Source organism: Homarus americanus, unplaced genomic scaffold (genome assembly GCF_018991925.1).
Source record: "Homarus americanus isolate GMGI-L3 unplaced genomic scaffold, GMGI_Hamer_2.0 scaffold16712, whole genome shotgun sequence".
NCBI classification, from domain to species: Eukaryota; Metazoa; Arthropoda; class Malacostraca; order Decapoda; family Nephropidae; genus Homarus; species Homarus americanus.
Window position 1 is genome coordinate 6,934,119 of NW_024757794.1, and position 23,239 is coordinate 6,957,357.

At 36.3% G+C, this 23,239-nt stretch overlaps 1 protein-coding gene across 7 annotated transcripts in view; it reads right to left on the minus strand.

Annotated features, from left to right (window-relative positions):
* Positions 1 to 1,200: 1,200 nt before the first annotated feature.
* Positions 1,201 to 23,239, minus strand: part of LOC121857807 (organic cation transporter protein-like) — a 167,583-nt gene continuing 145,544 nt past the window's right edge. For all 7 annotated transcript variants that reach the window (XM_042354042.1, XM_042354040.1, XM_042354041.1 and 4 more), the window contains 5 exons: positions 21,313 to 21,447; positions 16,574 to 16,653; positions 12,642 to 12,823; positions 11,078 to 11,214; positions 1,201 to 3,616 (listed from right to left, as the gene is read on the minus strand). In XM_042354042.1, the coding sequence (XP_042209976.1) occupies positions 3,520 to 3,616; positions 11,078 to 11,214; positions 12,642 to 12,823; positions 16,574 to 16,653; positions 21,313 to 21,447 (631 nt within the window). In that variant the 3' untranslated portion in view covers positions 1,201 to 3,519. The remainder of the gene's footprint in view (positions 3,617 to 11,077; positions 11,215 to 12,641; positions 12,824 to 16,573; positions 16,654 to 21,312; positions 21,448 to 23,239) is intronic.

Consider the following 23,239-nt stretch of genomic DNA (forward strand, 5'->3'; position numbering starts at 1 on the left):
TAAAATGATTTCATTCAGAACATTTTATTTAGAGGGATCAAGATCTTTATTTGTTGCCAATCAGGGGCACAGACATTATCCCCCAAGTGATAACTTTGCTTAAAATTTCACGCATGACTATCACCCGGCAGGGGTTGACAGTTGGAGTCGCTAATAGTACCTTCAGGCAACAGCTTTCACTATTCCTCTAAAGTATTTATTGGGTTGAGAATTCCAATCCTGAATTGTTCATATAACCTCAATATGGTTAAAGTCCATTTCAACATAACTCAGATTGTTAGAAGACTGAAGGTCAAATATTCGAAGGAAATGCGAAACCGCAGCCTTCAAAAGTTTGCTCGAAAGGCTGAACCCTATTACTGAGGACATCAATAAAAATAAAGTTATGGCAGAAAACTCAACTCTGGCCTTTATGCTGAGAGCAATTAGAAACTGAGGGCGTGAAGCCCAAAGGTTTTTGTGAACTAACATAAGAGTAGGAAGAGAGACAGTCATGGCATTCATATTAGCACGTGAATACTGTATGTAAAGAAAACCGTAAATAGTATACATATATATGTATATATAAATAGATATATTCATATTCTTTCAGTGAAGACGAAAGCCTGGGAGGCGCTGAAATACATTCAACGAAAGGACTTAAAAGTGTAAGGAATAGTCAGCCAACGATCTAAACGACTTCACAAAGCAGAAGTGTTGTGGTTGCCAAGATGCTGACCAGAGTTCGTGATAAATGTCCCAAATACAATAAATTGGAGAGACATAATGTATCAGCCACTTTACTTCATCACTGTGCTAATAAGTACAAATATCTATATATAAAATCCGCGAGTTTAGTATTTCAGCAATTACAACACAAATCATGGAGCTCTCCTTCATGTGTATTTATTGTTGAATCGCCAAGAGATTGGCTATCGATGAGTATGGTGGGGGTGAAGGGGAGGGGGGCTTGAGTATTGCAATTAAATGCCAGGTGATGTGTCCTCCTAATATTACTTGCTAATTATTAGGATGTTTTAATCAGTTTGCATGTTGGCTCAAGCGAGTTAGCTGGTAATTAACATACCTAGGTAACATTGCTGAGCGTCGCATTCCGACTTGAACAAAAAATATTTAATATCCAAAAATATCCAAATGCAATTTAAATGAACATTTAAGGGTTGTGATACAAAAGACTTTTGGGTAAATAAGTAACCATGGTTAAAATGTCTCAACCTTCTTCTGACAAGCATGTACAATATTTTATGATGATAATGACATTACTATTTATTAAGTTATCCTGCATCAGAGGATCTGAATGCATTTGCTTTTTAGAGAGTAAATCCTCTCCATCAAAGATTTAAAAATTTATAGTCTGACTAACGCTGATGTTTGTTCAGTATGAATTGATGATGTCCTACATTCAGCTCAATTTTTAATACTGTACTGTATTGTAGTAATAATCACTGGTCATTCAATATATGCATATTGTAATACAGGTGCACAGTACATATGAGTATGGCTATATTATTATTCTGGCTGAATAACTGAATTTTATGATTTAAACAATAGCAAGTTTATTCTAAGAATTCTATTTTGTTTCACAGCTAAAGATGCAATTCTTTGCATATGAATTACACAACAATGTAAATACTGTCTATAAATGTTTACAAATGAGAATCCATGATGGGTCATAATAGTCTCACTTTGAACCTAAATGTGGAAGAATGGTCAAAATAATAATATTAACAAGCAGTATTCCATGGCAGTACTTGTCCCCTACCAGATGGTTACCAGCAATCTTCTTACCTAATACAGAAAAACAGATTCTTGTGTACATTGATGGCCCATTGCTCTAGTATTTAATACAAAATGAAAAATGTATTTGCCAGTTTTGCACGTTGACTTTTTGGGACGGACGGACAAATAGAAATACAGATGGACATACAGAATAATGAATATGCAGGGGATGGAAATTCTATTGCCCAGTCTGGCTTCACTGGTAGAGGACAGATATACAAAAATACATTATATATATATAGTGAAAAAGTATAAAAACACAATAAACATGTCTAAGATATCGTATATATTACAGGTCACCCTGTTTTGGTCTCGATGATTTCACAATTTCATTTTTTTTAGATTACTAAAAATGCAATACAAGTACTGTACTGTAATACAAAATTTACCTAACATTCTTAAAAGTATCTTTAAAAAAATTATTACACTAATTTTGATGACTTTTTACTTCCATTTTTCCACATTAGAGTTTACTCAATGATTATATAAAACTTAACTATGCAGTACTATAACAAAGAAACCCTTCAGGAAGACTAATTACAGATATTGTACAGAGTTCTCCTTTTCTGGCTTCAAACACCTACCTATATACTGTAGCTATCTACAACACATACACCTCTTTTTCTGTATTAAGTGTAAGGTGACTGGCAGAATCCTTACTAAAACACTTGAACTATTGAGCATACCCACATCTTCAAGTGTTAAATATCCAAGACTAATTAATATGGAATCCTAATTAATACAACTGCTGAAACAAAAATGTATCCTGGTTTAGCTACCACAAGAATAAAGAAGTTTTAGTTACTTGTTGCACTAAGGATAAACATGAAGGCTACACAGAGACAAAAAGAGAGGTAGATGTATTTGCACAAGATATAACTGACAGTGTTAGAGAAAATATTACTTTCTAAATGACAGCTTAGGTAGTCCGAGGTGCCTGTCCATCACATGAAATTGTAATGCTGATGTGGCCAACCAGTCATCATTATATACTGTAACAGCTTAAATTAATAATTCCATTGCAACATGAAATACTGTATGAGTATGTATTAAATTTCATTCACCCAGATGTGTATGAGCTGCAAACATTCATAAAATCTAACAAAAAACTTTTGTGATAAGTTACGTACAATACAGTATTACTGTTATGAAGTCTGCTGGATCATCACATTATTTTTATAATCAGATTTATAATGAAATTCATTATGAGGTCAACATGTCAAGATCTTTCACATACAAATAAGAAAAAAAACAAAAAATCCTATAGTCCTAAATAACAATTAATTCAACCAAGGGTAGTAAATTTTGTAAAAAGTATTTTCTTTTCATTGTTGTAAAAATGTGTGTGGCAGTGTGAGTGGGGCCCATTGGCCTGACATCCCATTAAGCCATATTTTAATGAGCTAAATTTTCATGAGTGTAACACAACTTACCGTACTGTATCAATCATTTTAATGCTAAATGACCCAAACAAAACAAAAGAAATCCTTAAATGTGAGAAGTATATGACGGGTACTGTACAATACATATTCAGTAACAAGCTATAATTTTATAATACTTACACTTATGGTTGACATCTCTTCGTATTATAAAATTATAGAGATGCATGATTATAATACAGTATGCTGCAATACAGTATACAAAACTTATTTTTCCTCAATATTTAATAAGCAAGACTATTACAGTACTGAAAAATAAACATTCTAAAAGCTTCTTATGAATGTAGTCTTGCTATCTTGGTTAAACTCTCTGGTCATCTTCGGTTTCACCTTGTTTAGATGATGATGATTCGTCTTTGCGTTTGCCGAAACAGGAAAAGTACCAGATTGGCTGGTCACTGAAAAAATGTAAATATTTAGCTTTTAAATCTCTCCTCAAAAAAAAAATAAAATCAATAAGGTCTCCTAACATCATTTAAGAATGCAAAATATTTGACCAAGCAGGAAGCTCACCAATAACTCAGCCAAGCAGCAGACTTGCACTGTCAGCCTTCATCAAGTTAAATGAGGACTATAGCAAGAGATTTATGGAAAGTATTAACCCCAAAGAATGTATTTATATGGGACAGTACCACGGGAGGTACTGTAGTACAGTGAGCGAGGAGAAAGATAGTGGTCAAGGATTGCCGTGTGCAATTGTTTATAGAATTGTATGAGGACTCGAGAACCACTGTGAAAATATGGGTGAATTTAAGGTGAAAGTAGGGGTCCTGAGCGTCTTGAGCTCCCTTCTTTATACCAGGGTGTTAGAGGCATTATTGCAAGATTCTAATATCTACTAATCTGCACTGGGCCAGGCCTACCGGGACAGCCCAGGAAAACAGCGCCGTGTAGTAATGAAGTTTTAACCACACCCTGCAAAATACAATTATGGCAATGCCTGGCCCGAGAATGTGGGTGGAGAAAGGTTTCATTACCCCCTGAAACAGAGAGCGTTACCGAGAACAAATTCTGGCTTGAATATCAAACACCTATGCGACACGTTCCTGGATAAGAGGAGGATTTGAGCACTACTAAGAAATTACACCAACAAGATATTGTGAGTTGTGAAGAACCATGTGTACAGAAACTTGAGAGAATAAAGCCAGAAGAGGAATGTGAGTTCAGTATTGCTGGATATGACTCATTTACGAACCTATCAAAATCCTGCAGGAGGGGAGATGTGGTTATCTCAGCTAAGAACTAAGACTATTAGGCAGCCAGGCAGGGTACAGAGGGAAGGATGTCTTTGAAGAGTCCAAGTGGTGTAAGAAGTCTAGAATTAAAGGGAGGACTTACTTATGCGTCAAGGTGTATCTACAGATCCAGTGTATTACTAAATCAAAGACTTGAGAACCTTCCCATCATAATGCGGCGATGTAAACCCCAGCCACCTCCTTATCATGGGGGACTTTAACTATGGCGACATGAGCTGGAGAAACAGAGTCAGCCCGGGCGGCAGGACTCGTGATACTGCTGCTCTTTTGTGAAAACTCACTGAGGAGATAAATTTTCTGTTGTTCCAGCATGTGAGGCCGACACATTACAGGGGAACCCGGCATGCAACCACTTGACCTCCCATCACCATGAGGAGGTGGTGGCCAAGCCTGGGCTACCTTGCCCAGTTGGCACCAGTCACCATACAGTGTTGTGGGCCAAATTTAACTGTTACCTAGTTCAAGATAAGAGGCCAGGCCAAGGTGCAAAATGTTACAAAATTACAATGGGATATGAGAGAATGAGACATCAACTGGCTGACAATGGTGCAAACGCAGACCTCGCTGAATATCATAACTAGTAAAATGACCCATTTGATCGATAAATATATACCGAATAAACCGGTGCTTTACAGAATAAGAGGATCCTACCCATACGAACGTCCATCACGGTGATCAAATAAAATTAAAGAAACGAAAATTCAAGAGCGTGGGTTTAGATTGGCGATGAGCAAGACAGGAGGATGTATGAAACCGAAATAGCGAATGAGTATAGGAGGGCTGAAAAGAGTTCAAAAGGCTGGTTACCTGTGAGGTCGAGTCAAGCCGAAGTTTTACAGCTATGCAAAGTCAGGGAAATTAAGCAGTAAGTATGGTGAGGGCTTGAGAGATGGTGAATTCTGTAGATTACAGCCAGGATCGCTGAGCATTGAACAGCTTCTTTTCCTCAGATAATTTCTAGAGGATGCAACCTTCTGCGTTTGAGGAATGGTGGGACACCAGTATTCTGAGAAGAGGGTATTAGAAATAAACTGTCAGGCCTAAAAGGTCCTTGAGTCTGGACCTGACATCAGTGCATCTAAATTCTTAAGGGCTGTCTGTGAGCTTACCCAAAGCCCTAGAAGATTCTGTGTTTGCCATCCGCCTGGATGAACAAATGGTCCCCATTGAATGGAAAGAAGTGGCTTATGTAGTCCTATCTTCAAGAGGCGATGGGCACTCCACAATTAACCTCTTGGAGCAGTGGGCTGACTGAAAGCATAATAATATATACAAAGAAATACTTGAGAGTATTATCAGAGATGCAGTGATGGAACATCTACTAAAACAACCAAAGATTGCCAACACGGTTTTATACTTACAGGCGCTCTTGCTTGACACAGTATAAAGTGTTGGATATTTGGACCCATATTCTAGAACAGGGTGAGTAATATCGTGTGTTTACCTAGGTTACCAAGGCTTTGAAACGTTGTGCCCCCGAAATTGAAATCAAACTGGAAGAGTCTGAGTCGGAAATGTCACAGCGTGGATAAGGGCTCCTTATAGGCGCAGCAATGTGTGTGGTGATTAATGGCCTGAAATCGTCATCTGTACCTGTAACAAGTGGGGAATTGCAGAATGATGTTGGGCCGTATTTTGGTTTGTTTGTTCTCGTATTATGCCTGGCGTTTAATACACTCTCCATACAAATGTTTACTGATGGCCTTAAGTTATTCGGAAATTAAAACCAGCGGACTGTGAAGAGCGCTGCAAGTTACTCTGTGGGTACTCAGGAATGGTCGAAGGAATGACTTGCAAGTTCAATATCACAGTGCTTAGAGGATGCACCTGGGTACCATGAGAATATATATTTAACGGGATGAAGAAAAATGTGTTGAGACTGTGTGTGAGAAGGACCTAGGTGTGTATGTTGACAATGAGCTGAGACACTGGGCCCATTGTGAGGAAGAAAGGTAAGAAATCAGGCAAATAAATTATGGTCCTTATAAGGAAAGGTCGTGGAATATCTCAGGCTGATCCATTCTCGGCTTGATCTTCAGGAGTGAAGTGCTTCCCATCTGGGTGCATGCCCCATCTGGTCCTAAAGAGATATGCTAGGGACTGTCAGTTGGTTGAAAATGTTCAAGGGAGGGCCTGGCTGGTGCCTGCACTTGACATCTCAGCTACTCTGAGTTGGCCTGAACTTGCTAACCATGCTGACAGGGAGGACCTGGTTGGGGTTTATAATCTCAGGAGACTTCTGGTTTGGTGTATTATACTTGAGCTGGCGGGCCTTCACTGAGGTCCTGGCTCCAAGATTGAAGCACTGGTCACGGAGAGCCGTGGGGCAAACTTTTTTTTGAATTGGGGTTATAGCTCTTGGAACAATCTACCAGAAAGTGTGTGAGCTGCAGGTGTGCCAGAGAGGCAAAGCCAGCACTGGGCGGGTTCAGGTACATTCAGGGCAGTTACATAGCAGTGACCCCTGCCAACAGTCTCTTGCATGTGAGAGAGCGTGACCACGTCCTACAGGCGGCCCTAGCGAGCCGACCTTTTGGTGAAGAATATAAAGGAAAAGAGTCGTGACCGATCGCCCCAGCGGCTAAGCCGATCAGTGGCGAAGAGGATAAAAGTAAAAGCAAAAAGTAACTTAAGTGTTGACAACAGATAAGGTTTATTTATTTATCATTTGACCATTTATCAACTTTCTAGCCATTTTGGCAACTGGTCTATTCTTTGAAGAGGTGGCAGAGAAATAAAAAAAATAGAAGGATGTTATGGAGTCAAAGGGTATGATAGTGCATGTGACATGTGTGAAGGACTTGTGGTGGGAAGTGGAGAAAATGACCACATGCTGTCTTTAAGAAAGGTGTTGATAGGAATTCAATAATAGGCAGTACAGTAGAACGTAAATTTAAAGCAATTCAATTTAAAATTATTTATTTAAAGCGACACCCACAATTAAGGACAACGTATTAATTTAAAGCGAATCTTTCCTATTTTACTCGAGTCAATCTGGCGCATCATATGGAAATACACACTATTTTAAATTTCACGCCTAATGTTTACCGCCAGACGCATCTCTGGGCACGCTACATGGCTGCCCGCCACCCTCCCACATCCTCAATTCGCGCACTGATGCTCTAGTGAACGGACATATTGTGTGACACTATCTCCTACCACGTGCATCAACCATCCCCACTATGTCCAAGAGGCCAGCCACTACATCATTAACTACCCCAAAGACCATGAAATCAAGGCAAGCAATTACACTGAAGCAGAAAATCAAGGTGCTGGAAGCACTACAGCAAGGAAATGGTGCTTCAAGTGTGGGGGCGCCAATTTGGAGTGATGTGGATGATGAGCTGGTCGAGTTGGGCTCTGCATCTTCAGAGGATGAATTGCCTAAGTAAAGTTGAGTGAAAATCTATTTTTGATAGCATTAAGTAATTAAAAACTAAGTTGAGAGGAAAGTGAAAGTGCTTAGTGAGTCAGACGAGAGGCAGGTGGAGCGCGGCGCCGGCGCGACCACCCTCTCACATCAGCTGATCGCTAATAAACAGACCATTTCGCGTACCTTAATTTTAGCCGTGTTGATTTATGAGTGTTTGTTTTAGCATAATACTACAGGTTGTACCTCTCTAGTCCGGCAACCTCGGGACCTGACCGGTGCCGGACCATGGAAATTGCCGGACCATGGAAATTCACCCTTTTCCTGGATAGATAGTGACTTGTGCTTATGCCTGGAAGCACTAGCACCACTTTCTCTGCGTCATGGTCTCTTTGAAGACATATTGAAGGGTTAAATGTCGTATAGTAGCTTCTCAAATTTCGCGAGTTTTTAATTCTTAACGTATTTTATTGGAACACACAAAAAAATAAATAAATAAAAATTTTGACGGCGGAAACTTGAATTTCGATGGGTTTGAACGGCCCGCCAACGTGCAGACGACGTGCATAATCGTGTAAACAGCGTCATTTCTCTTATGTACAAAAGATTCATTATTGTTTATTACTGAATGTCTTTTTTATTGAATTAATGTTTATGTGTGCAAAATGAGCAATACAATTCATTAATAATACGTAGAAAATTAAAACACATGAGGAAATGACACAGCATTGTTTTCGTTGATTACAAAACCAGTGATTGACTGGTTCTACATATAAAACTGAAGAAAATAAGACCTTGGTTGTAGCTGTAGTAAAATTAATATGGTTGTTTTAAGTAATGTTATTTAATGTTAATAAATGGAACAATAGAAGTAGCTAACGATAATGGTAAAGAAAAAGAGAGATCGCATATGTAAGTGCGCATGCGCACACGTGAAAACATATCGTCATTACTTTACATAAGAATATGAAAACAACACTTATTTACTGTTCATATATATTTTAATTAATGTTTCTGAATTTGTTTTTATTGAATTAATGTACGTGTGTGCAAAATTAACAATACAATTTATTAATAATACGTGGAATATTAGAGGAGACGAGACGGCTGCCGGCATTGTTTATGTTAAAGCTTACGAAACCAGTGACTGATTGGTTCTACATATAAAACTGAAGAAAATAAGACCCTGAGTTTAGCTGTAGTAAAATTAATGTAAAAAATGAATATGGTTGCTTGAAGTACCTGTAATGTTATTTAATGTTAATAAATGGAACAATATAAGTAGCTAACCATTAATGGTAAAAAAAAAAGTGAGACTGCTCGTATGTAAGTGCGCACATGTGAAAATATATCGTCATTACTCTACATAAGAATATGAAAGCAATACTTATTTACTGCTCATATATATTGAAGGGTTAAATGTTGTACTCTGTATAGACTAGCAGAGAGAGAGAGAGAGAGAGAGCAGCCGAACTGCCGGATGTAAACAAACCTTAATTTCCTGCGACTTTTTATTTTTATTAAGGGGATTAGCCCACCCGGGAATAGGTCACTGACCCACATTAGGGCCTGAGGGGCAAAAATTTAATGATCCTGTAATAATAATAATAATTCAGATAAGTAAAAAAAAAGAAAAAAAAAAAAGCTGCCTATCTACCTATTGGACAAACTAAAATCGTTCCGGACCACGGGAGTTTCCGGACCACAGAATGCCGGACTAGAGAGGTACAACCTGTACAAAAAACAATGTTTTGTTTATTCTAGGAGATGGGCTGAGGTGCATCTGAGTAGACTCTCAGTCTTTTTAGCATTTTGTGTTTCTCTCAAGTACCAAACTAAATTATTCGATTTGAACAACACTTTGATTTAGTGCGAATTCGGTTTAAAGCGACCAATTCTTGGAACGTATCTCGTGTTATATCGACATTCTACTGTACTGTGGAAGGCAGGTACACAAGAGACTGCAGGATGTGGCTGACTTTAAGTGTGCTGTATGTGCAGGTAATCATGTGGCCTCATGTGTCATTGAGTTCTGCTACCTGGGTGACATGAACAAAGTTGGAAGTGAAGCTTCCTCAGCTACAGGAGTCAGAAGGACTGGAGGAAGTTTAGAGAGCTGTTGTTTTATTAATTGCAAGAGGACCTTCTCCTTATGTGAAAGGAGAGATGTATGCAACCACTGTAAGAAGTGTGATGTTGCATGGCAGTAAAACATGGGCAGTTAAAGAGGATGAAATGTAAGCTAGAGCTAGCCAATCAATGTATGAGGATGGGGAGATGGACGTATAATGTGACCTTAAAAAATAGGAAACCCTGTTCAGAGCTAAGAGGGCAATTGGATATTAAGACTACTGGCAAGATTTTTGTAGCGGTAGGCTGAAATGTTCTGCCATGCATAGAGAAAACAGTTGACCAACTGGGTCAAGAGATGCAAGAGTTTAAATTTGTAGAGGGGAAGAGCTAAGGGTAAGCAAAGAATGACATGGGTAGAAGTAGTGAGAAATTACTGAAGGGAGAAGCTACAGGAGACTATGCAGCAGGGGAAGCAGGCATCGCGTAACCATGAATAACCCACGTAAGTGTGTCTATGACCGTAGAAGAGTCCGTGGCGTACCCAGAAATTTGCTAAGGGGAGGGGGGGAAGAGTACAAATTTGAACTAAACATACCAACGTATTGTTGAAATACGAGATAATTAATATTTTTCTGTATGTTCGTGATGAGCTTACTGTTCAATTAGTGATGCTATTTTTATTTTTTTTCCCTTTTCGTTATTATTATTTATTTTCACATTGTTAAAAATGGTTTAATTGGAATAGTTTATTAGCTCAAGGGGGGAGGTATACCAATGAAAAGAGTAGTGATGAGGATGATGACATTTATTATCAACCCATACAAGGTGAAGTATTGTGTAGTAAAACTTTCACATCCCTTTTATTTCTTCATAATTGATTTCCAGTACTTACTGCTTACTAAAAGGTTTCATTCAAGGAATAACATTTCACACATTTCTAGTTAAACATAAACGTTCATGCCTGTGTGCGGTCCCTTTGGTAGACAGCAGTGTCATATTTCTCAACCTTATCAAAGCACTACTGACTCCATCCATCTCTTAACACAGTTTACCCATCCCCTCTACATTTGACTGCATTACTGGAAAATGTTACAGCCTAATACAGTATTCATCAAGCATTCAACATATCCATACCACTAAAGATAGTCCAAATTACTCACCTGCCAAACATTTCACTCTCCTGCAGAGTCTGTGGTAATTCACAGCCAACAGTCTCAGGTAATAAGACAATTAAACAGCCTGAGATTATGGACAGGACACCAAAGATGAAAAGTGGTAGTGGCTTATAGGTATTGGCCTGTTGAAGAAATAAAGATGCGTCATTAATGCACAATACTAATAATAGTCATGTGATTGTTACAGGAGCCATGGTAACCCATACTTCTTAAACAACAAACAGATTAAGTACAACAGTGCAATAATATCATCAGATGGCACAGCCCTCTCTATCCATTTTACAGTACGTACAGTACTCAATTCTCAAAAAGCTAAATTTAGCAGGATATGACTAATTTAGAATTTTTCTTAGGTATAATTTATTTTCAAATTACTATGGTTGCCCTTTCAGCAGGGTGTCAGTGTGTCATGTTTCCACAAGATTAAAACTTTGCATTTTCCAATTGTTTTCCATTTACTGTACTTTATGGGAGTGATTTATATATTCATCAATGTGGGTAAGCCACTGAAGTAGATACAATTTTACAAAGTTTATAAAAGACCAAACAGGACTAGGCATGTAATTCAATCTGCCGAGGCCACCACAGTACTACAGGAAGGTCTAAACAAGTTTTTCTCATGGTCTAAAAATGGCAGATGAAATTTAATGTGGACAAATGTAAAGTACTTAGTCTAGGAGATGTAAACAGAGAAACCAGATATCAGATGAACAACAATGATATAGAGAAATCTGACTGAGAAAGATTTAGGGGTAATAATAAGTACGAATCTTAAACTAAGACAACAATGTGTGTTTGCTCATAACAAGGCGAGCACAGTACATGGGTTCATACAAAGGAGTGTTAGTTACAAAACTAGCGAGGTTATCCTAAAACTACATCTTGCGCTAGTGAAACCTCACTTGGATTATGCAGTTCAGTTTTGGTCATCGTACTACAAAATGGATATAGAATCCTTAGAAGGAATACAGAGGAGAATGACAAGAATAATCCCGGGCATTAGGAACCTTGAGTACAGAACCAGGTTAAAGCATCTTAATTTGCACTCCCTCAAGAGACGTAGAGTGAGGGGTGATATGATCAAGGTATATAAATGGAAGTCACGGTTCCACAAATATGATATAACAAAGGTACTCGAACTATCCAACCAGGAGTGAACTCGTAGCAATGGCTTTAAATTAGACAAATTTAGATTTAGGCGTGAGATAGGTAAACATTGGTTTGGGAATAGAGTAGTGGATGAGTAGAACAAGTTACCAAATATCATCATTAACTCAAATATGCCAGATAGCTTCAAATAGAGGTTGGATGGATATATGAGTGATGGGGGTGCAAACGAGACTGCCCAGTATGGGCCAATAGGCCCACTGCAGCTTCCTTCATTTTTATGTTCTTATATTTTATAAAGGTCCGTTCTTATTAAATAAACCTTCATTAATATCTCTTTTATAATATCTTAAAGTACTGGATGTGTAGTTTTTTATGGTGGTTTCTAGGTACGGTATCTTGAATGTAAGTGAACAAGCTTCTGTCTACAGTATTTACTTACCAAGTTGGAAATAAAAGGTGCAAGGATCCCTCCAACTCGAGCACACATGGAACAGGCACCTATTCCCACACTCCGGTATTCAGTCGGGAAGATCTCCGCAGAGTAGACATACACAATGGCAAAAGCAGCAGCAATTCCAAACTTACCCACCAGGCTCAGAGTTACAATCAACCATCCAAGGTCTATCATAAAAAATGGAGAGAAAACCAAGATTAAACAATCATAGGGGTGGAAAAACTCTATACATCTGCTGGTTCAGTAAAGATGGTGGATTTAACTACTGTACTGTATATACAACTATTGTTTCCAAACAATTTCATAAACCTTTTGTATTCTGCAATGAATCATATCACTATATAAATTGACTTAGTTTGAACTGCATCTCATTTGTGCAGGTACTTATGCTATGTTTTAATTTTTACCTTCAATAAGATACAATCTATCACTGAATGCTCTTTATGGATTGTTGGAAACTCCCAAGCATTGATGAAGGAAATTAGTGTTCATACTGAAGGTAAACTGAAGGCCAAGTACAGTATACTGAATCTGTGTAGTACTGAGGAAGTTCACTATTGGTTATGCATACTGCATCAATTTAATGTAGTGCCAATAAAGAAAAAATACATTATTTCTCTAGCACCAGGAGTAATAGAATCAAAACTTTTAAAAAGATTGCTTGCAAACAATAGCCTTCATTTTCAGCTTTATTTTGAATTTCTTAGGCTTCTTCCAATCTTCAGGAGCAGGGAAAGTCATTATTCATCATATGTCCCAAAAAATTTGATTGGCATATTTGAGCCAAAATATAAGCAATGACCAACTTTCAAGTTGACAGAGGAAGTTAAAGCGGACACTCCTGTTCCTCTCCAGTGTCTTGACTTATAGCTGAAACACTTAAAAGATAAAACCAATGTGTCCATTTACTATAGAAACTAAATTTTGCCAAGTGTGGTAACAGCAACTTTGATAACATTTAAGCGAGGTATGAAACAAATTGTATGACTCCCTCTGCTGCTCATGGTCAGTTGAACATAAGAGTGAAGAGAGGAAGCTTCCAAGTTTAGTCATGTGAATCTTGAGCAACTAAGACAATGTCATCAGCTGACACCAGACTTTATGAAAAATTTATTTTTTCATCTACTCTGTATTAGTTTTAATCCATTCCAAATTAAATTGAGAGGAATAGGTGCAAGAAATAACAAAAGAATTTAACCCATACAGTATATAGAACTTTACTCATACATACATACATACACACATATATACATATATATACATATATATATATATATATATATATATATATATATATATATATATATATATATATATATATATATATATATATATATATATATATATATATATATATATATATATATATATATACATACTGTATATACATAAAAACAATTACTTTAACAAATAGCTTAATGCTGCAGCAAATGTCTATGTTAACTGATGACACAGAAATAAACCATAATGAGATTTGCAGCCAAATTAATAACCACCATTTAGCCTGATACCAGCCACAAGACAAGAGAGCAGTAATGCCACACTGATCCCCAGGAATGACTAAGTCCATGAAACTTCTGCCTTAAGTGCATAAAGACATTGATATTTTAGTAACTTGGCAATTGTTGTGAACACAACTTACTGAAAGTGAACTATCTTTATGAATTTCTTAAGGTAATATCATGATGGCTTACTCCTCACAAGATTACTGTGGCAATACCCTCATTTTGTAGCTACAGTGATGATAATACTTCTACTTACCCATATTCTGCTTCAAGGAGAACCCAAGATGAATTTTAAGAATTGTTAAACTAAAATCAACTAATAAACATATTAACTTATTGAATTTTGAACAAAAATATGGCATATTGACAGAAAAAATTCAATGAACTAGTCTGGTAAATAATGATGGAAAATTATCAGGGTTCTTTTGTCTGGTGCCGGATTTTTTTTTCAACTGATCACGCCATTGTTGTTTTGTGCTTCATGTATGAGTTTGACACCAACTAAAATACAGTACATTACTGCAAGAGTATTGTTCAATGACAATGACTACATTTGTAAAAGATGAAATTGGCTGAAAGATGTCATATAATTTAGACAAGGAACAATGTACAGTTGGATTAGTACCCATGATTGGCACAAAACGACACATTAAACACGCTCCACACTATGGCATTGATAAACTTGTCTGCTGTTACTCATTTTACGCTATGTTTATAATTGTTTGGTGTTAGTCTTTCCCATTTATTTTAAGGTTACTTGGGCGTACTGGGTAATTAACATGTGTTGATACAAATAAATTCAATCTCCTTTCCTTGGTATCACTGAAGAGTTTAATAGTGACATATAATTGTATTTTGTATCTTGAAACTAATAAGAACATCCTTAATGTATTACCAGTAGTTTATTTTATAAACAATTCAATGAAAATAGTCAAAGATAATGACAATATACAAATGACAAAAGTATTCATATAATATTCAAAATGCAGAATAATGCAAAATTTACTCTTATACTGTAAGTAGCAAGATTTTTTATGCATAATTTACACAAAGCTCATTATAGTTCAATTATCTTTACTAATACAGAATGATTACTTGCCAACTCTGCCAAATATCCTGATTAGCCTACTGATTCTAGATTTGTTTTACTCCCTACAGGAGCTGATCATGTGGCTTCATGCGGCTTCTGCTCCGATAGGTTCAGCATAGAACATACATGCAGTAAAAGCTACCAAACTCAGTCAGGCCTCTAATAGATCTGTGATCTCACGAGATAAATTTTGCTGTTTATCTACAATGAATTTTATGAGATGCTTATCAATGGATATTAACTAAAAAAAAATTTCTGGTTGAAGCAGAAGTCCGTTAAACATGGTTGTGAGAATCTTCTAAAAGTTAAAATTAAAGTTGCAGTTCCTTGATTTTATTGTTTATTTGATATGTTTATATCATCTTATAGCTGCTGGTAGTGCTTATCTTCTTCGGAAGAGAAAATTTTTACCCGAGTTTGTACAAAACTAGTTCTGTAGATACTATTTCCTTACTATACTTTACTTTTATTCTTTTCGCCAATGATCAGCTCGTTAGCCGCTTGGGTGGTCAGTTACATCTCTGTTACGCACTGTTGGCAAGTACTGGGCATGTTCTGGTTCCAAGATGCATCTGTACCTGCACCAGTATTGGTCATGTCTGGTCTTGAATGAGCTCACACTCAGTGACGCCACAACATTCTCTGGCAGATTGTCCCAAGAGTTCACAACCATCACTCTGAAAAAGTTTGCCCTGACAATTTTTTAACTTGTGGATTCTTCAACCTCAAGCTGTGACCACTAGTGGGGCAGGCATCCACCAGATCCAGGCATGGATACTCGACTGAGTAATGTCCTCCGAGGTGTTTATAGACTTCCATTAAGTCACCACTTGCCTGCCTACTGTATAGTATAGGCAAAGCAATTGCAGGTGCTCTAATCTCTCAGGGTAACTGAGGTGCCATAGTGCAGGCACTAGTCTGGTGGCCCTCCTTTGGATGTTCTCAATTGACAGACAGTCTCTAGCATACATACCTTTCGCATTACCGTGTAGTCCATAATGCAGGAAACTGCTAAAGGTTGTATGTTTATTGTATGTTTTCAGTTTCAGTATGTTGGCAAGTTCCTGGATAATGATGTGTTGGCAAGTCTTCGAAATGTGTCACTAATGCAATTTGAGAAAAACAATGAAATTACATCTATAATTTGAAGAAAAAAAATTTTGTTACAAAAAATTCGAGTTTTTGATGAAAAACAAGGAAAAGAGAAATGATTGGTTAAAGTCATATTAATCCTCATACACCTTCATGGACCATGTGTGCTTTGCGTGGGTAAAGTGGCGTAGGTGTGGGCTTGAAGTTTGCCGTCTGCCCACAGGGTTTACCTTCTGGGATAAATCCGGATACGAAGCAAGCGACGCCGCCAAGCAAAAGGACAAAGGAGAGCGTGCCCTTCCTGCCCATTCTGTGGAATCATCACGTTCAGTAACAACCTACAGGGCTCTCCTGGATGTACTTAAGTCATGGCCCAAGACAATACCAGTACAAGTTCTCTTTTCTTCTTCCTTTTGTAATCCAAACACCCTTACATACTCAGAGTGTTCGAACTGGTGGAGCTTCATAACATCACTAACAATTAAAGATCCTCATATTCTGACACTCAAAAGGATTTATCAAATATATTTAAAAAACACAGAGGTAAGCACCAACTCAACCTCGCTACTTTTTTCTACAAAGAATTGATTTTTTTTTATCATTTACTTTATTTCTGTGCAACATTCTAATAAAATCTCCCACACACCTCTCTCTCTCTCTCTCTCTCTATCTCCCTCTCATGGCATAACATACTTAGATCTGTAACATACATACAGTACTTTACTCATACATTCATCTAAATAAGTTTTCCATTACTTTCCCATCAATCTATATAATTAGGTGACTCATAATTCTTGAATTTCATTAAATCCATTTAGCTTAAGAACTTCATACATTATAAAACCTCTGTAAGCAATGTTGATCAATCATTACATATGAATGCTTCCATTTCACATATCAAGTCTTAGAAAAATTTCATTCTGCAGCTTGAAACTATTAAACTTTAGTAGCTGAGCTTCTGAAAATGGTAGTATGCAATTATCATTATATAATTTGAATATTAAAATGCCCTTACTTTATATTAATAAAAAAATATATATTGCTACAGTATTTCTTTGATTCTACTTTCATCTGGTCAAGATGGCCATCAAGAGCACCCTTTCTAATATCTTGTCAACATACATGTTTACACTTCCAAGGCGCAGAGAATGAACTTCCGAGAGTGAAAAATTCTGCATTCTAGTTTTATTATTGTAAAGTCAACCACTCACCAACAACAGTACTTGCACTAAAAGAATACTGTACCCTGTGTAAGAATTTGTGCAAAAATATTAAGAGCTGTCACAGCAAGTGAACTAACCAGAGAACACAAGGATTTATTTTTTTTGAAGTAGCTACAATGCATGGAAAGAAGAGAGAAGTACAGTATGGAAACCTATGAATATCTATAATGTGGCACTTGACATCCAAATATTAACCTAAATACCAATGCTACAGTGCAAGTGTGGAAAAAAATCTTGACTAGGAGGAAAATATTTAAAGAAGAAGCATTTTCCCTCAAACAATACCTTTACCTTACCTAACTTCCCTAACCTCACCTAAACTAAATGAGGCTTACTGAAACAGTCTCTCGCATTTTCTTTACATCACACTGTCCTCCTACTTAATGCTAGTTTTCCATCCTTAATCTCTTATTCTTTACTCAATTCTTCTATCTTCTTTGACTCTAATAAAAATTAGTTGACCAAGAGCCTGTGACAGCTGAAATAGACATCTACCATGTAATTAGATCATCTAGGACGACAAAATATAATTGAGATAAAAATTAATTAAAACATCTTAAAAGAGACCATGTGGCTTGTATTCTACCACTGATCCTTCATTGATTGTCAGAGAGGAACTTTAATTGCATTTTTCTTTATTCAAAGTCCTTACTACCGTATACTGTAATGCACTTTGAAGAGGAGAGCCCTGCGTGTATCCTCCATGCATCGACTATTCGATATTTGTCAGATTTTATTGTTCTCAGCCTTCAGTGACTATCGAGAACCTATAAAAATCATAATTTATTGATACTAAAGACCAGTAAGAGTTTGATAAGGATATGAACTTCGAAATGCTCTTGATACGGATAATATCATATGTGAAAGTGATAATGATAACCATTATCACTGTATGCCAACTAATAACCATAACTTACTAAGCTAAATGATGAGAGGAAAGTTAATAATGGTAAATGGCTATGACTGATGATCGAAACAGAGAAGGGAAAAATTATTAAAAATACTGTATCTTACAAAATAGGACAACAATAGTAACCTAAAATAATCATTATTGTACTTATGACTTCACTGTATGCAAATTATCTTTAAATCAAATTTCAAATATTTTTAAATAAAGATTGTTACAAACTATGATGTAAAAACAGCAACTGTCTCAGTAGTTGTATGCTGATAATGATCAGTTGTTGAAATGAACAATACAGAACTGTAAATTAATTTTGTTCTTAAAATTTGTTAAGGCACTGTAGAAGGTGAAGATGCACTTATTAACTTGATAGCTGTGTGAACATCCTGAAGATCTCATTTAATGATGATGAGAAACCTAATCCAAATAAAAAAAAAAATACTAATCTGTACAAGGAAACAAGGCTGACAATACTTGGAAAGTAGGAAGGTAAATTACAATGGAATATGAAAAAGAAGAGTTCACTGCAAAAAATAAAACATTGAAGTATGATGAATAGCTAATTTTTCATGCATGTGACGAACATGAAGAAGTTTAAGGTGTGTTAGTGCATGACAAAGCTGGAAAAGAGTGATATAATGCTTGATGGACAAGTTCAACACTGGAGGGTGTATCTGATGACTCAAATGATCAAACATCTCCTGTGGTTTTTTGATCCTACATGTGCTGCTGTTACTGCTGCTGCTACATCTGCTTTTGCTGCCATTACTGTTGCTGTGGATGCAGCTAGGTGTCCTTGCAAGTGAATAATGCATTTGCTAATAATCTTAATATAATGAATGATGATGAATGTGTAAGGTGAATATACTGTACAATTATTAAACAGGGAAGCTACACAAACACTGCATATGGCTGTAAACTTCGATGGAGGTCCTAATGAAAGAAAGGTACTTTTCATTGTATGCAAATCCTCAACCAGTGAACAGTACAAAGACTGCTTTAGCCAAACTAATTATTAAATATATCCATACAGCAAGATGCTTGCATATCCTACAAGGTTCAACTCATACCCTGTACTATGCTTCCTCTCACTTAATAATTTTCACTGGGTACCATGATAATCAAGGATATGGTATTGCCCAACACGTTTCACTTGCTCATTGTCCCCAGCCAATCAGACATTTTTAACCCCCTATATACCAAGCCTTTGGTAGGCAAAGAAGCTACATGGGTGGCACTACATTCAACTGCCTTCATTTCCCCAACTATTAAAGTTACATATTAAACACATTTACAGCTGGATGGATTGGGTATGTCTGGAGATCAAACCATTGACCCATTGGACAGGAGGAGAGTAGAGGAAAATTGAAGACTTGCTCAAAGTTTAAGCAGATATTAATTGTTTTCTAGCTATCTGCCATGCTCAGCAGGTGAAACAAGAAAATACCCATCATTGTTAGACCTGTATGTCAAAGCCTAATGTTGAAGTTACCATTTTGTGTCCCCAAAAATTATTTTCCACAATTAATGTAACACCAGACTTCAAGGCATAAAGACTGACGTATTATTCACTGGTGAGAATTTTATTGACTAGACAAAAGTACTGTATGCAAAGCTTTTATTTAAAATTGTGTTTAACTGCTAAATTAAATTAGAGTAAATCTTTAACTATTTAAACTACTGTACTGCACAAATATCTACCAGGTAACTGATTATCAATTACAGACACTGTATTATTTGTCTTGAGAAAGTATGCTGAATGGCATCTTCAGGATAAAGACCAAGTAGGATAAAACTGAAAGTTTCTCAAATCTATTCTATAATGATATTTATCTAGGGGGAATTTTCCTGTCTGTTCTTAAAAACTAAATATACTGTAGTACTTGATCTGGCACTGCAAGAAATACTTTAGGAAGCTTTGGTTTTATCTACTCAAAAATAAAAATTACAAATTTATAGATGCTACAAAGTAACATATACAGTAACTTAGACTAGTACAGTATCAAGAAAGAAACTAAAAACAAACTTTCAGAAACTGAAAAAGAGATGATATGTTGAGTGTTCTAATTCAAGTAAGAATGCTCAGAACATAATTTATCTAATTCTTTTAATACTGTAATGAATTATTATTTTTTTTTTAAATACTGGTAATGTAAATTCAAATTCAGTAATATTATTGTATACAAGGCAAAAATAAGTTCCATATCACATTTATATAAATAAATGAAAACCAATGAATGGGTCAGGGTGAGATAAAGCAACTTAATTTCGTTCTGAAGCTACTTTACCTTGTGAAGCTTCCAACAGTCTAAACATTCAAACTTTATATGTTAATGAAGTGTTGCAAATGGGATGAACGAAATGCTACTACTGTACTCTCATCACTGGTCATTAGGTAATGGCAATTATGTCATTTATAAACAGGGAAAGAAGTAGTTGAAAATATTTCATTACTGTACAGTATTTATACAGAAGAACAAATAATATTTTCAAAGGATGATATGGTAATATCCATCAATTGGTACTATGCTTAAAGCTTCAGAAAAGCAGTACAGTACGGTATACAGGGTATAAATGACATATTAACCAAGATCTTATGGTAAATTTCAAAGGTTTATGATGAAAGTAACACAAATCAAAAAATGAGAATGCTGTACAGCACTGTACAGTACAAGACTGTTCTCCGAACTTCTCCAAGGAATGGAAGTTCCAGAGATATTGCCACAAGATTGTCAGAGTTTACATTAGCCTTTATATTTTATGTGCCTAATCATGGTTTCGTCTAGTTTAGTCACATGTAATTCTTTCAACCCACCCCCACCCCCAGGAGAGAAGACATTACCTGTCAAGGACGAGATAGGAGAACACATATGACGGAATCTCGATCAACATAGTGGAGATGAAATTGACAAAAATGTTGCCTCCTAGATTCCCTGAGTTGGAGGACAGTCCATAATACACCAGAGTGCAGACAGCCCTGTCAAAATATGAAAGCATAAGAACTTTTGTGATAAATTATGTTATACGTGTTAAATTTCAGTACATTTTGTAGTACCTGTACTAAACTAAAAATAAATTAATTTCAATGGTAACATATCACATTAAACATGTCTATATACTGTACTTCACTTTAATATAATTTATTCCATTAAAATCAAGAGTCAAAACCATGGATATCTGAAGGAGGGCAGTTGGCACCCCTGAATTACCTTGTGAAAATTTTAAAAATAAATATACTGTATTGTAATGTAATATATTATGTACTGTACTGTAAAATAAAATAAAATAAAATTGTACTGTAGACTGGAACATTGCAAGACTTAATGAGCCAATACTGCGCTTATAAAAGTGACCAGATTTTACATAAAATCTCTAGATTTCTACCATTTTGCCCTCTCCGACATACTGTATGTCCTGTAGACACTCGGGTGCAAAAATATATAAGAATTAAATGGGGGATGAAACAGAAGTACAGTAAAATGAAGTTGCATTCACATGAATATATTTACTGTAGGTCTCCACAGAAACTATTCAAGGAAATCAGATACAGTAATTAAGGTTGAAATGATAATCACAAAAGATAAAAGTTTTCACCACACTGTAATTATATCTGCAACTATTCTAACTTAAATCACTCACACCTCCCTCGAAAACTTTTTGATGTCAATGTGGAATGCTAGGTTACCAGACACTACCAGAAATGGCTTAATCATCTATAGGCAGTGACATATGAAAGCTGAACCCTATAGAGAAATAGCATAATACTGTACTCATTACTTAAATATTTAAATTTCCTTTCATCAATTTTCATGCATGAATTCTATACAGTTAGTTTCTCGAGTGAAGAAATTTAAAAGGAATCCCTTAAGGCAGTCATAAAAAATACTGTATATATAACAGTGGAAAGAGTTCTGGTACTATAGATGATCTAAAATGCAAATTGATTATTTCAAAAAAATAAAAAATAATAATTAACAAATAAAGAGGAGACTGAACCAGAGTACTGTAACCTTTTTGAAAAAAAAGTTTCTTACCTTCTTTCTATTTTCTAAAAATTATCTCTAATTACACAAGACTAAACACGAAAGGATATAATGTACACTGTACTGTACAAGTCTCTATAATGTACACTGTACTGTATAAGTCTCCTTAACTCCACTTGCACTGTTGTTTTGTATGGTCATTAACTTTACCATCACCTATTTCTTGTTTTGTATTTGCTCTCAATTTGTTCTTTAACAATAAAGTAATGTGCTGTGAACAATATACAGTGAACCCTCACTTTACGTGGTTAATTCAACCCACGGCGGCCCTCGTAAAGTGAGAAACGCGTAAAGTGAACAACATAACATCTGGGATTAATTGAAATAGAGACCGGGCCGACCCCCAAACTCCACATTTTCAGACACAATACCTACGTTGTAGTAAAAATAACTTCTTAATTTTATGATGGTATGCACACACAATTAATAATTAAGAGAAATATCAATAATATTAGGTTTTTTAACACTTACATTAGTAGAAAAGATGGCTGGGCACACGGGGATGGGGGGTTGGTTCCGAGGCAGAGGGCAGATTATTGGCCCTCACCTGTATCACTTGTATCAATTGTATCACTATCCACCACAGAGGCTTGCAGGGCCTCTTTGTCAAACCCCTCAAAGTCCATATAAGTCCATATCCTCACTATAATTATCACTATCACTGACTTGGGCCGGCTGTGGTGGGTGAAGAACTCGGTAATGTTTTGATGACTGGGCGACCTTGTG